Genomic DNA, 14,603 nt, shown 5'->3' on the forward strand with positions numbered 1-14,603 from the left:
TAAGACCCTGTCTTATTTTACTATAATATAAGACCCAGTCTTTAATATAATGTAATACTGAGTCTTATATTAATTTTTGCTCCAAAAGACGCATTAGAGTTGATTGTCCGGATAGGTCTTATTTTTGGGGAAAGAGTAGATTGAAGGACAACCAGTTGACTTGGAGCTGATGGCCTCTGGGAAAACACACTGTTCCCCAATATTCCTCAATAAAAAAATTTAAAAATAAAAATTGTAATGGCTTCTCACTACACGACAGGGAAAGTTCATAGTCATCTTCAATCAAACCCACCAGGCTTGGCTCTGGGTGAGCCACCTTTCTGCGCTGTCTGGGATTGATTCTCCAGCTTATCCTATAGCGCCTGCTCCCTTTGGGATTGATTATTTAGGTGATTAATTAGTAAGTTTGCAGGTCATTCATTAGCAAGTTTGCAGTTAGTAACTGGTTAGCCAGTCAATTGACTTAACTAATAGAACGGTTAGTTGGCCTTTCCTCTTATTTATGTGTCTGGGACATAGTAAGCCCTTGATAAATATTTCTTCGGATGAATGAATCCACAAAATGGAGATAAAATAGCATTTTAATACAGCATCAAATAAGATAGCAACTGCAAAACCACTTTGTAAATGGTAATATACTATACAGATATACGAGTAAGAATAAAAACTTACATAAGAAACTACTTAAGTTTAGGGCCAGAACAAAGTTTGTTCCCCAACTCTTCACCAAAGAAATACTGTTTCCATATTCTGAAATGGAGAATTACCATTTTGCCCTGCTGCTCATAAGCCAGATTTTGCCCTCAATAATAGCAACTTTGTCAACACTTAGTGATAGTATATATTCTTTCTCCTTTTTCCTTGATCCCATTATGTGTTTCTACTTGTATTTTCATTAGCTTACTTAGGTTATAAACCACCTCAAGCCTTTTTGGGAAAGAGGGGGATAAAATAAAGTTTAAAATTACTTGAGGGGTGGCTGGTTAGCTCAGCTGGTTGGAACGTGGTGCTGGTGTCACCAGGGTTGCCGGTTCGGTCCCCTCATGGGCCACTGTGAGCAGCGCTCTCCTTAAAAAACACAAAGAAAACAAACAATTACTTGGGAACTAACCTTTATTAACTATGAACCACATGCCAGGCATTTACATGCATTAACTTAGCTAACCCTCACAATAAGCTAGTAGGTTAGTGTGATTATCCGTATTTTATGTAAGTGTTCAGGGACTTGCCCAAGGACACACACTCCTAAATGGTGAGCCAGGAGTCCGAGCCAGGTTTCAAAACCAAGGTCAGTCTGACACCATAGCTGAGGGCTTTTCCCCTAAGCCAATGCAAGCTGGTATGATAGATGCTTGGCTATGGTCAACTATTTTTGCTTAGTTGATGAGAGTTTTTGTACCTTGAAATCCACAAATCAGTTTTTTTGGGGAAAAAGTTATTTTCTTCTCTCCATAGGCCATTTATCAGCAAATACTATATATACTTCATCAATTGTCAGCTACTCTATTGTTTTATGTACCATTAAGAAGAAAAAACAATAAACTATGACACACCATTGAATTCAAGAGGCATCCCAGGAGAGGGGTGGTAGATGAGGGTAAAGGGGATCAAACATATGGTGATGGAGGGAGAACTGACTCTGGGTGGTGAACACACAATGGGATTTATAGATGACATAATACAGAATTGTACACCTGAAATTTATGTAACTTTACTGACAATTGTCACCCCAGTAAACTTTAAAAAAACAGCAACGTTGCATCCTAATTTCAAGGATGACAAAATGTGGAAAAATGTGTGTCTTAGAATCAATGAAATAAAGTATGCAATTCTAGTAATGGAGAATGTGTATACATAACTTCCCTTTCTCTCTTAGTTGTTTGTGGCTGGCTCACCCCTTCTTTTCCATCGCCAAAACCTCGCTGCCTGTCCTTTCCATATCTCATTCTCCATTTCATCATGAACTGGTCGATATTGATTGGGACTATGAGTCCAAAGTCCACGAGTCTCCAGAAAGCCTTGTACTTATAGAAAGGCTCTACTTTAGTTTCTTTAAGGAGCAACACTAGATGGTCTCATTATGAACTTCCTCCAATGACTGTCAACAAATTCCTTCCAGAAACTGGCCTGCCTAACTCTAGGCTTCCCCTGGTACCTGGTGATGCACTACCCTCCCTGTCCACCATTCCAACACAGTAATTGGCTGGTTAGTCTGTATATTATTTATTTACAAGGGATTTCCCTACAGGCTGTTAGAGAGGGCATAGGAGGGGGCTTGGGAGCAGAAGCCGAGGCGTGTCATCCAGTTCTCCCTAACGCAGGAAACATGACTCCCCAAGGGTCTCCTGAAACACCAGGGCCTTCCCTTTCTCCACTTTAGGAGGAGGCAGGATGCAGGGAGGATTAAGCTTCTCCACTCCTCTTAGACTTTACTTCCCCTTCCTGGTTTAGGACTCCATGAGACAAGTTGTGTTGGGAAGATGGGGTAGTGGGAAATGGTACTGCTAGGAGGTGATAGAGGTTCTTGAGCAGTAAGCCCCTTGTGGAGCTGGGTGACAGGCCTGACAGCAGCAGTTGGCTTCTCTGATTTGGTGTTTGGCTTCCTCTTTTGAGTGCAGGGAGGCACTGATGCTGGCTTTCCATTTCCTAGCCTTAGAAAAGGGACAGATCCATCCAGGGAAGAAACTGCCCCCTCCTGTTCCCTTCAATCTGATTTTGAGGGCAGAATCTGAAAACCAACAGAGGCTGATTGGAAAGATTGGGGACACCAGTAGCGGGAAGGATGCAGCCTATGCTGAGAACCAAGGGGCTAATCTGGGAATCCGATTGACAGAGGACCCCGGGGCATTTGGGATGGGTGGGCAGGCCTATCCTTGCCCCAGCGTTCTGGGCATGTGTCAGGCTGTGAGGCTGGGGCATGGGCTGAGGTTCACATGGGTCTGTGTGCTGTGGAGCTGAAGGGTCCTGTGAGGAGGTACAGACAGAGAGAGAAATAGAGGTAAGTGGAGATACAGGGAGTAGAGAGCCAGAGTTTGGGCAGCTGAGGGGGACTCACTGCTTCACTGGGATCAGCTGGCTCCGAGGGGAGCTTCCTAGACTGGCGCAGGCATTAGGCTTCCTCTTCAGCTCTCTGGGATCTCGGGGAGCTGCTGGCAGAGTTCTGGCCATCACAACAATTTCCCCAAGAGGCTCTGCCAAGCCTGGCACCCTGGAGCCTGGGCTTCGGCTTGGATTCAGAGGCTGGCCCAGCACCTCGCCGCTGCCTGTACCGCTCCAGACCTCTTCCCTGTCGGAGCACAGGGCCTGCCCTCACCTGTGACCTCCGCGGCCAACTCCGCGGCGCGCTGCGGGGTCCTGCGCCCGCTGCTCGCTGGGCCCCGACGAGCAGGGCCTGCTGAGCAGAGGGGCCGTGCCCCGACAAGGCCTTTCCGGCCGACGCGACGGTGCCCAGAGCCCTATAGCAGGAGCGAGTGCTGGCCGGAGAGTGTAGGTGTGAGAATGTGTGCTGGGCATGGTCGGTAGACGGAGTGTGGGACCGTGGGCGCGTTGGCACCTGCGACCGGGAAAGTGGGCTGGCGAGGAAACTGCGTGCGCTGCTGGGAGCCGGGCTCCGACAGGGGTGTGTGCGGGCGGGGAGCCCGCGGCCGGAGCCCGGTGGAGGGCGGCGGTCTGGAAGTGGCCCCGGCCCGCGCAGGCCCCGGGGTGGAGCGCCCGGGTGCGGGCCCGCGCCGCCGCTCCAGGCGTGCGGTCCTGGATGTCGAGCCTCGGGTGGGATCCGCGCGGCGCGGCGGGGCTTTTCGCCCGCTCTTCTCGCCCCTCTAATCTAAACCATGCGGGCTCCCAGCCCGGTCTGGGTGGCGGCCCTCGGGCCGCGGGGAGGGCCCCGGGCCGCTCGGTTGGGGAGCGGGCGGCCCGCTGGGGGCTTGAGGTCCGGGGGCACCAGAGCCAGGGAATCCTGGAGGCCTCCTCCCCGGGGGGGCAGCAGGCGCAGACTGATTGACAGTGGCGACGTCAGAGGGGGGGTCGTCCCCGCAGGGAGGGAGGGAGGAGGAGAGAGCTGAGGCCCCAAAGTGCAGCCTCGGAGATCAAGGGCCCGCTCCGGAGCCGGGATGTGTCCGGCCGCGAGGGCGCGGCGGACAGCGGGACCCTGACCCAGCGGCCCGGAGTCGAAGCGCAGGCTGTCCCCTGCTCCTCGGACCCGAGCCCGCAGTGGACCTCGGGCCACAGGCGCCTCCGCATGCGGCAGCGCAGTTAGGGTGAGTGTGGGTTCCGGCGGGGATGAGGGTAAGCCAGGCGTGCGTGAGCCCGGGGTTAGGGTGCAGGGTCGAGGAAGATTAACTGGAAAGGGGGCGAGTAACGGGATCCGGAAAGAACTTCGGGGACGGTGAAGGCGACAGGAGAGCGGCTCCAAGTGCCTCAGATCTGGCTGCTGTCTCGGCCCCACTCCCAGAGGTTGGGGCGCGAGCCTTCCTCTCCTCCGAGTGACCGGACGAATTGGGTCTAGGGACCCCAGAGCATAGAGACGACTGCGCCAGCGCCAAAGGAAGAAGAGGTGGCCTTGAAATTGGTGTTTACAGAATAAGAAAGGCCAAGGAAGAGGGCCCGGGTACTTGTGACGAATATCGATGTAGAAATGTGTGTGATCGGAACACTGGATTTCAGAGCCTTTGATACAACACGCTCCTCAAAATTAAAGCAAGGAGCATTATATGTAAATAATGATGGATGGTCAGGAATTAGCAGGATGCGAGCAAGCAATTACCAAAGAAACAGGGCTAAGCGGCATAACAAACACCGTACTCAAACGTTAAAACTATAAAATAGTCACTTTTGGAGCCAAGTAAAAACTGTAATCACAAATGTAAAAGGATGGTAGACAAAGTAACTCCAACTATAGGAACAATGTGATAAGAACCATTATATTAATATCAATAGCAAAAATATACGAAATAGTAACAGTGTAACAAATGATAAAAATGTAGGAAAAGGTGAACAATGAAAAATGCTATAAAGGGAAATACTAATATTAGTAGAATTGACAGAATACTAGCATATAATTTATTATTGATACTATAATGAATATTAAAATCCACATTAACCAAAATCTTAAGAACAGTAGTAATATACATAAAGACAGCAACAAGAATTGCTGGAGTGATACGACAATTTATGACCAAGGTATTAATAGTTCCAACACCATTATAAATAATGGTAGAGTAAGAAGAAGTATTGTACAGATGTGATGAAAAATAATCAGAGTATTAAGACCTACAGCGATATTACAAATTATGACAAAGAACAAGTAATGGTGTGATGAAAAATAACCAGTGCATTAAGATCCATAGCATTACCTATAATGACAAAGTAACAAGATATTGTGACGATGTGATGAAGAAAACTTGGAGTATTATGAACAATCCTAACGAAACAAATAATAGCAAAAATAACAGGAAGTGTTATATGAATGTGAAGAAAATTAATGTGAACATCGAGAACAGTATGTTACAAGTTATAGTAAATAAGTTATTAAACCTGTGACAAAGGACAAAGAGACTGAGGAACCAGCAACGGAAACATTTTAGGGGTACAGAGAAAAAATAAAAACAACGCTAGATTAACCTGACCTGTTGGTAACTAGGCCCTAGAATGATGAAGCACTGACAGGAAAGCAAGCACCACATATTTAATAATAATGAACTAATAAATCAAACCAGTACTTTTAATCATATAGTATTAAAAATGAAAAAGTATTGATAATTTATGTGATAGGACAAATACTCTTAATGTGATTGCGCTGACCAGAATACTACTCTGATAATAAAGATAATGAAAATACAACAAGTCCCCCAGTGTAAGAAAAATATCACCAGTTATCTAGAGTGAAAAGAAAAATGCTGTTCTCCTTAGGAAACGAGGAGGCTGAAAGCAACGGACGCAGAGCCGGACGGCTGCGCCTGCGGAGGGTCCAACGCAGGGGCGAACGCGGGCGGCAGACTCGGCCGTGCCGAGGGGAGCGCGGAGAGGGCCGCTCTGGGCCAGCCCGGAGGGAAGAAAAGGAAATTATCCGGGCGGTCCAGCTAGGGCGAGCTGTGGCGATGTCGGCTTGTGGCTCCCTGGCCGAGAGAAAAGGCAGAGGTGAACCCGGAGGAGGGGAAGGAGAGCAGGGCGAAGCCCTCGTCCGCAGTCGGAGCGGCGGGATTGGCCCGGAGCGCCAGCCGGACGGCGCCGCCGCTGCACGGCTCCAGGTGTGACAAGTGTCTCGCAGAGGACCTAGTGGCCAAGGCAGCGTCGCGCCAGGCGGCCCCTCCTCCTGGCCCCGCGCGGGCTGCCGCACCTTGGACCAGCTGATCTCGGGTTCCCATCCCGGCGGACCCCAGATATAGTCGAAACCAACGTCTTGGGCCAGAGCGCACAACTGCCCTCACCGCTGTGTCTCCTCGCCTGGGGGCTCCTGGGTTTCTTAGTCTAGGCCCCGGAAACCGCACGTGGCCCCAGACAGGTAGTGGCGGTGGCCATGGTGGGGCGAGCCTTGCTCCTTGCTGTCCGTGGCCCGAGGACCAGCCGGGCTGTAAGCCTTATCTTTACGGGCTTTTCCCAGCCCCAACTGGCCCCAGCCTCTTTTTATCTCCTCGGTTGCACTTGGCTTATTTACTTTGTGAGGCCCTGGGAACCGATGTCTAGGCCCTGGGATGGGGAATCCAATGAACAGGAGGGGAGAGGGGCCTGGGCCTTGGGATGCCCAGAGAGATCCAGGAGAGAACAGAAAGAACGTAGGAGGGGGGGGGGGGACATTTCACCACAAGACAGGCAGCCAGACGTTATAGAAAATCCCACCAGAACTTGCCCAGATCCAGAAGAAGGGAGACGAGCAGTGAGATGGAAAAGGGAGGCAGAAATAATGCAGGTTTGCACCCATGATGGGAGCAGGGCAGGCAGGTCCTTGCAGCTGGGCTCTCATCCTGATATCCCAGGGCCACCTTCCAGAAGGAAGCAGGCATACGGGCAGGCGGGAATAGTTCTAGACACTTGGGGAAGAATAACTGTGCCCTGGGGCAGGACTAGGCTGTGCCTGTGAAAGGGACCCACCCAACTGGCCTGGTCCTTAGCTGGGAAGGGTCTGGGTCCTTTGCCTTAGAGCAGAGCCCTTGGGAACAAAAAGTTGTGAGTGAGTGAGCCAGCAAGTATGAATGTGAGGGCAAGGCTGGGGAGAAGCCTGGCTGAGTTCAGGACACAGTGGCCTTAGAGAGTGTATGGTTGCAAGGGTGACTAGGAAGCTGTGTGGGGACAGTGTGTCTGGGTGTGAGGATGTGTGTGCCTGTGTGAGTTACACACCTGTGAGAGTGGGAATGTGCAGGAGGAAAAGCCTTTCAGGAAGTCTCTGACTTCTGAGAGAGGGGGGTGAAGGCAGATGGGTGAGCAGGGGTCTGAGGGCCGCCCAGCTCTAGGCCCTTTCTGCAGGTGTGAAGCCCCAGGAGCCTGGATGCTGTCCTCCTGGCCTGGTTCTCCTCTTCCGCGTGCCCAGGGAGTGTCCTGGCTGCCCTGGCCCAAGAGTGAGCCTGGACTCCAGTTATTAGGGAACAGGCAAAAAAGACCTAGGCCTCTGGCTCCACTGGAGCCCAGCAGGAGGGAGGGACTGGGGTGCAGTTGGGGCAATGCCTAGAGGGCGGTCCTTTCCCCCAGACCTACTCATCATACAGACCCACACCCCGGGGCAGGCAGACTTTGCACCGCACACAGACCCTCCCAGGTCCAGAACCCAGAGGGAGGAGGCGAGGGTCTTGCCCTCCGCATATTTTCCCTCCCCCAGCTCAGGAGGGGGCGGGGTCCACGTGCGCCAGGGCTCAAAGCCACCCAGCTCGGCTCGAGAGGGCTGTAGGGCCTCTGGCCAGTGTGGACCTGGGCATGTGACTGGTGTGTGCTGTGCCCGCAGGAGATGCTGCAGGATAAGGGCCTGTCGGAGAGCGAGGAGGCCTTCCGGGCCACGGGCCCAGCGCTGGGCGGCGAGGCCAACACCACCAACGCGGCCAACGCCCCCGAGCCAGAGCTGGCCGCGCCGGGCCTTGGCGGAGCTGCGCTCGGCAGCCCCCCGGGCCCCGGCGCCGACGTCGCCCCCGTCGCGGAGCAGGTAGGGCCGCGCCGGCCGTCGGGCAGAGGTCGGGCGTCGGTCTGTCTGTAGGGCCGCCTGTGCCTGTCAGTCCGGCCCGTTGCGGGCAGGACTCGCTTCGTGGGTGACCTCGCTGCGCGCTCCCGGGCAGGGCTAACTCTCTCTGCCTTTCGTCCTTCCTCCACTTGGATCCCTCGGGGCTACTCTGGGACAGGCGGGGCAGGGGACGCCGGCCGCAGCGGGATCAGCCCCCGCCAAGTGACCAGTTCTGACGCGCCTAGGAGGCCGCGGGCGAAAGCCTGGGACCGGGGCAAGGGCGGCCCAGCGGGCCGGGTGTGTGCTCTGGGCGCCGCCGCGGAGCTCTAAGGCCGGGCGACGTCACCGAGAGGGTCACGGTGACAACCTGATGATGACAACGAGTCCTTTGGCGCACACCGTCGGCCTGGCGGTCCGCGTGCAGTGTGTGCGGGGGCGCACGTGTGGCCGACGAGGTGTGTGTCCCTCTTGGGTCTGTGCCTCCGTCCGGCAGCCTGGCGCGGTCTGAGCACGCGGAGAGTTTATGTTTGTGTGCGAGGGTCAGCTGCCTGGCAGGTCAGTTAATGCACCCTCCGCCAGCCTCACTGTGGGTGCAGAGCCGAAGGAGGGAGTTTCAGCCTCTGATTACATTTTAAAAAATTCATCAGTGGTACAGAGTAACTCCGTGAAACGAAATCTTGAGGCGGTGGCTCCCGGGGCTGGCCGTGCTCCGCGCGGTTCCTTGGGTCTGTGCTCCTTGCGAGGGCCCCTCATGGAGCCCCGGGCCAGGCCCACACAAGTCCCCCTCCTCCTGTCCCTAGACCGTCGAGAACATCAAGGTGGGCCTGCATGAGAAGGAGCTCTGGAGGAAGTTCCACGAGGCGGGCACGGAGATGATTATCACCAAGGCGGGCAGGTCAGCGCTGGGACATTTACTTGGGGGGGGACGGGTGGGGGCGACGGGGACCACCAGGGCTTCTCCTAGCAGTCCTCTCCGTCTCCAGCCTGGGGGGCCACGGGAGTACCCTGCGCCACTCTGGCCTCGGCCTCCCGTCTTGTCACGGCTTCGGACTGGGTTCTGGAAGTCCGCAGGGGGCTACCCCGAAGGGCGCGCCCCGGATGGAAGGAGGAGAGGGCAGCTCTATGTAAATGAAATGCAAATAAGGACGGCGCTGCCGGAGGTCTCGGCTCTGGCGCTTTGGGCCCTCTGGGCCACTGCTTTGTCCTCCTCCTTTTGGGGACCTGCAGGGTTTCTCAGAATTGCATTGATTGGGGATCTGGAGATGCTCCTCAACAGATGGAGGAAGGGGACAGGACCACGTTTTCCTATTTCCATAATTTTCGGGGGGCAGAGAGAACCCCAAGTCTCTCATCCCCCAGGGCTGTTTCTCTGTTGCCAGCCCCCTCTTACACCGAGGGGAAGGCACCGCTGGGCTCTGTGTCTATGTTGTTCGGGGAGCAGCACACTGGTGGCTGCCAGAAGGGATGATTTATAAAGTGGAAACATCTTTAAAATGTGCTGGTGTCTGTGGGAGAGAATCGGGAGGAGAGGAAGAGGCAGGCAGGGAGGGCATGATGGAGAGATGTGCTGGGGTGGGGAGTCTGGGGTGGGGCAGCAATGGCTCCCAGAGCGGTTATCAGGTGAAGGGAGATTGTTGCAGCCAGAGAAGCTGGAAAGTTCAGGCTCAAGAACCCCGTCACCCACCCCACTCTGCTCCTCCACCTACTCACACTTGAATTTGATCCCTGGGGGACAGGTTAGGTGTGACACTGTCCCTTTGCCTGGCTGTGGGCCCATAACTGGGTTTTCTGAGGAATAAGATGGTGAAGAATCAGGGGCCAGGGATCTGGAGTCAGACCGCAGGGGCTTCAGTTCCAGCTCTGCTACTGCCATCTGTGCAACCCTCAGGCAAGCTACTTCGGGGTCTCTGCCCCTTCTCATCTCCATCTGTAAAATAATAGGTCCTTCTTCACACCGTTGTATGTAAAGCACTTAGCACAGCTCCTGGCACATGTAAGCACATAATAAATGCTAGCTGTAATATTCATATAATAAATGCTAGTAATATTAGTCATAGTTAGAGAAATGCCTGGCATCCACTCAGCATTTTTTCTTCTGGCTTTGAGAGAACTGCTTAGGGAATGGTGGGCTAGTCAAAGGAAACAAAAAGCTGGTGGTTTGCTGTGTGCCGTGTAGGGGTGCTGTGGTCTTTCCTGCTCACTGGCAGGCCTTGCAAGGTTTCCTTTGTTTTGTGGGGGTTCGGGGTCTGGGCACTGGGCTACCCTCAAGCCTAAGTCAGGGTGGCAAGGCCACCCAGGGTCTCTATCAGGAGAAGGAGCAGGGGATTGTCAGGGTCTGAGTTTGCCACATTTTGGAGATGAGGAAGGAGGATGCTTTAAGGGGTCCTGACAGAGGGTGCCATATGGAGTGGTCACTGAGAACAGTGGGGGGCCAGGTGTCACAAGCTCTGCCTCTTCCTAGCTGAGAATACCTGGGCAAGGCCCTCAACTTCCTGTGGCTCAGTGGTATTAGGTAAAACAGAGGTGGTGCCTGTACACCTACCTACCATCCTTTTCCTGTTACTGTTTGAGACTCAAACCAGGGATCCTGTGAGCAGTGCATGGTAAATTGTTGAGTGGATTACAGGTGTGCAGAGGGGAGGATGTACTTCATGTGACTGCTAGGGTAGATGGAACGAAAGAAGAGAAAGATCCAAAAGTTACATTTTCAGGCAGCAGAAATAACCTTGTCTCTCAAAAATAAATGGCCAGAATGTTCTTTGGGCATGTCTGGCCTCTGCTGTTTTAAACAAAAGGCATTTGTGATTCTCCTCAGTGGGGTTTCCTGCATCTGCTTGGGTCCTCCTCCCTCCCTCCCCCGAACACATATACACACACACTTCCAGAGGTGACGGGCTTCAGGCAGACATTTGTGCCTGATCCTACTGTAGGCTTAGAGATGGGCCTCAGGGAATGATGACAATTATTTTAAAATGGCTGTGATGATGCTCTCCAATTATGAAGTCATCACTGTCTTTCATTTCTCTGGCAGAAAGTTATCCTTGTACCACGTCTAGTCCTTAAGAACGTCACTGGCCTCGTCCCCCTCCCCCACAGTTCTCACAGACCCTTTCCCCCCTGCATAGCTGCCCACTGACTTCACAGACCACTTTCACTGCTCTGATCCCTGTGTACCCCTTCCCCCCTGAGCAGCTTTGGTAGGCAGCTTGCTTCGCTTGGTTTTGGGGCTCTCAACCTCCTGTCTAGCACTTGTCCTTGTTCTCTTCTTTGTGTCTCTACCAGCACCCTTCCTGGGAAACTTCCATTTCTCAGCAGATGGCCTGGACCCTTCTCCTGAACCTTGACTCACAGATTCCTAGACTGTTAGAGCTGGAGGAGAACCGAGAGAACATAAACTCGACTCCAGAGAAGGGAAGGCCCTTGGCTCTTGTAGATAGAAGCAAGGTTAGGCCGTTGCCAGGTCGACACAAGCCAAGCGGATGATACCTCACCCCCAGAACAATATCCCAACTTTGAGAAATTCCCTGGATTGCTTATTTATGGGTCCCCAGTTCAGTGCTTTGAACAGGATTGTTGCTCTGCCCTAGAGACCCTGTAGGTTAGGGGCGTGATAATTGCTGTCTGGCTAAGGGAAGCGCTGGTCTTGGAGAAGGAGGGGCAGAATGTTCTCAAAGCCAGTTTGACTCCTTGGGTCACAAGCCTCTTGCCTTAAGCCCTTGAAGGTCTGAAAGCTGGAGTAGAACGTTGTTGCCTTCATTGGATAGTGGCTTTGAATGCTCAACCAATTTGATCTGGTGAATAAAATGCCAACCATGGTGTGAGACATCAATTTCTGAATGCTCAGCAATCCCTCATGTCAGGTGTAATAGGGGGCCAGACTCCTCCCCAGCAAGTTTCTGTCCCTCTCAGGCCCCTACACCCAGAGGCTTTATGCTGTGGGTTGCAGAGATCAGACCCTGCTCTCTGCCTCCTCACATCTCTGCCAAGCTTGATACATGTGAGAAACTGCATTTTCTCTCAAACACAGATAAAAGTGAGCTCCACAAAAATTTAAATATAAACCTCCCCAAAAATGAAAATTTCCTAACTGTCTGACTGCTCTACTCCTAGGTCATGGCTGTGCCACCAGATAAATCTCCACTATCAGCCTTCAGAGCCTGTTGAGTTCAATGTTGCTTGTGTTAGTGACAGTGAATTTGCGTTTGAAAAATGAACTACCGATGAGAACTCCTGTTGAACCTGTATTGTTTGTTATTCTGAGGCAAGGATTTGGCCCAGCTTAATCCGGGGCTTCAAAGCCAATTGCCCTCACTCTGTATACAGAGCGTCAGAGCCCAGTGGCGTGGGTGATAAGAGAAGTAAGGGTTGAAGACACTGGGAAAGTGGGTTGGGGAGAGAGTGCTTTGATCTCTTTCTAAAGTATTTTCTGAAAGCAAAAGTCTATCAGAAGGAAGTGTCTTAAAAAAAAAAATCTAAGAGAAGCAACTGACCTTCCAAAACAGCATCCATTTCACACACCCTTACTCCTGCCCCCCACCTCAGGGAAAATATTTCTTTAAAATGCTTGGAGTAAATTAGCCAACCGTGTGTGTGTGTGTGTGTGTGTGTGTGTGTGTGTGTGTGTGTGTGTGTGTGTGAAGTGGAAATAAATTACGTAGCTTTGTTATTGCTCTCAGAAATCATTTGGCTACAAAAGATTTTGTCTCAGCATAGGCAGCACTACCAACCCCCACCCCTGACCCCCCACAACCACCCTGCCCCCAAACTCAGCCTTGGTTGCTGGGCGCTGGCCTCTTCCCAACATATCCAGAATTCTTCCTCAAGACCCTCAGACACTAACGGATAGAAAGACGGTGGCGTTTTCTGTGGACCCCCCCCCCCTTTTGCCTGCAGCCTGTTCCTTTGACTCTGGGCTCCACCGTGTGTGTGTGTGTGTGTGTGTGTGTGTGTGTGTGTACACATATATAACTTTTAATGTCAATTTTATTGAAGTGGAACATTCCCTGCAGAAAAATGAACAATTCTTAATTGTACAGCTCTACAGACTTTCACAAAGTGAACACACTGGTGTGACCACCACCCAGGTAAAGAAATAGACCATTACCAGCGCTAGAATCCCCCTTGTGTGCCCTCCCAGTCATCACCACACCCCCCTCAGAACCCTTTTCCAGACTTTTCACCCTTTCAGTTTGGTTTTGCACCTACATTTGAGGGAAGGCATGTACATTTGCTCGTGGGGTCCCCCTCCCCAGGAAGTTGGAGCTGTGGTGGGTTGGGGGCTTGGGGGCACAGCTAGGTAGAGAGAATCTGGTGAGTCCCCTAGGTCCCTTATTCCTGGCCCTCTTGAGGGATGGGGGTGGGGGGCGAGTAGGTCAGCGCCTTGAACTGGCGGCTCTCTGAGCCCAGCTGTAACTTGCGTGTCCCCTCTCAGCAGCGAGTTTGTATTTACCGGTTTGCTGCCAAACTCAAAATGCCCCGAAACCCTTGCTCTGCGCCCCGCAAGCCTCCCACACCGAGAAATGTCCCAGGAAGCTTATCTTAGCAGTTCATTCTAAAACCATTTCCGAGTATGAAGTAGATAAAGCCTCCAGCCCCGCACCCTTTCAGAGCCTGTTTCATGATCAGAGGAGAAACCCTGGGCTTTCATCTCCTCCCCAGGCCGGCGGGACAGGCCGCTTGTTTATTCCCCCAGCAGAGCTGTTTTCGTGAGTGCCAGGGAGCGCCCCATCTGCCTGGGGGTCCGGGAGCCCGAGGGGGGCGGGGGAGAACTAGGAGAGCGCGGAGAGGGCGCCATGGGCTTAGGGAGAAGGCTCGAGGGACATGTGGAAAGGGTGCCTGGGGTCACGAGAGAGGATGGGGAGAGGGCTGGCAGCATGAGGCGCTGGGGGGCCGCAGGGTGTCTGGGACAGGCAAGCCAGGGCTTTACAGCCAGCGCTGGTGACAGGCTGCTCAGTCATTACCTCCCTTCTTGCCTTCCCTCTCCCTCCCTGGAAATGGTGTTCATTTCCACCATAGGTGTTGGTTTTCAGGTACATTTTATGTCCTAAATCACGGAAACAGTTTACATCTCACTCCATGGATTCATCTGTTTCCGTAGAGAGGACAGCGACAGTGCAGGGTGAGCCTAGAGAAGTCACTGCTCCCAAACCCAGCCTGGCCTCTGCGGCTTGAGTCATGGCCACCTGGTGATCATGCCATCTCTGGCCACCTCTGGAACAAGGGGCAGATGCCCTCAGCTTGGTCAGGAGCCCATGGAGTGGGTAGAGTGCGTGCTTCCCTCTCACACTTAGCTTTTTCTCCACACAGGGCAGCCCTTCATCCTTCTGGAGCCTTCTAGGTGGGGAAATGATTGTGCCCAGGGTCCCCAGAGACTGGGGTGCCCAGAAGCCGTCATCAAACTGGACCCTGGCAGAGACAGGGGTTCCGGGTGGGATTGGGGAGATACCTGTTTCCATGAAGGCAA

The 14,603-nt window shown here is 52.8% G+C and overlaps 1 protein-coding gene across 1 annotated transcript in view; it reads left to right on the forward strand.

The window, feature by feature from the left end:
• The first annotated feature begins 4,809 nt into the window (after nucleotides 1–4,809).
• The window catches only part of TBX4 (T-box transcription factor 4), a 30,259-nt gene continuing 20,465 nt past the window's right edge, over nucleotides 4,810–14,603 (forward strand). Inside the window, exons 1-4 of the mRNA XM_081027993.1 lie at nucleotides 4,810–5,258; nucleotides 5,329–6,245; nucleotides 7,931–8,125; nucleotides 8,941–9,035. Of these exons, the coding sequence (XP_080884119.1) occupies nucleotides 5,892–6,245; nucleotides 7,931–8,125; nucleotides 8,941–9,035 (644 nt within the window). The 5' untranslated portion in view covers nucleotides 4,810–5,258; nucleotides 5,329–5,891. The remainder of the gene's footprint in view (nucleotides 5,259–5,328; nucleotides 6,246–7,930; nucleotides 8,126–8,940; nucleotides 9,036–14,603) is intronic.

Source organism: Rhinolophus hipposideros, assembly GCF_964194185.1.
Source record: "Rhinolophus hipposideros genome assembly, chromosome: 20".
Classification (NCBI taxonomy): domain Eukaryota; kingdom Metazoa; phylum Chordata; class Mammalia; order Chiroptera; family Rhinolophidae; genus Rhinolophus; species Rhinolophus hipposideros.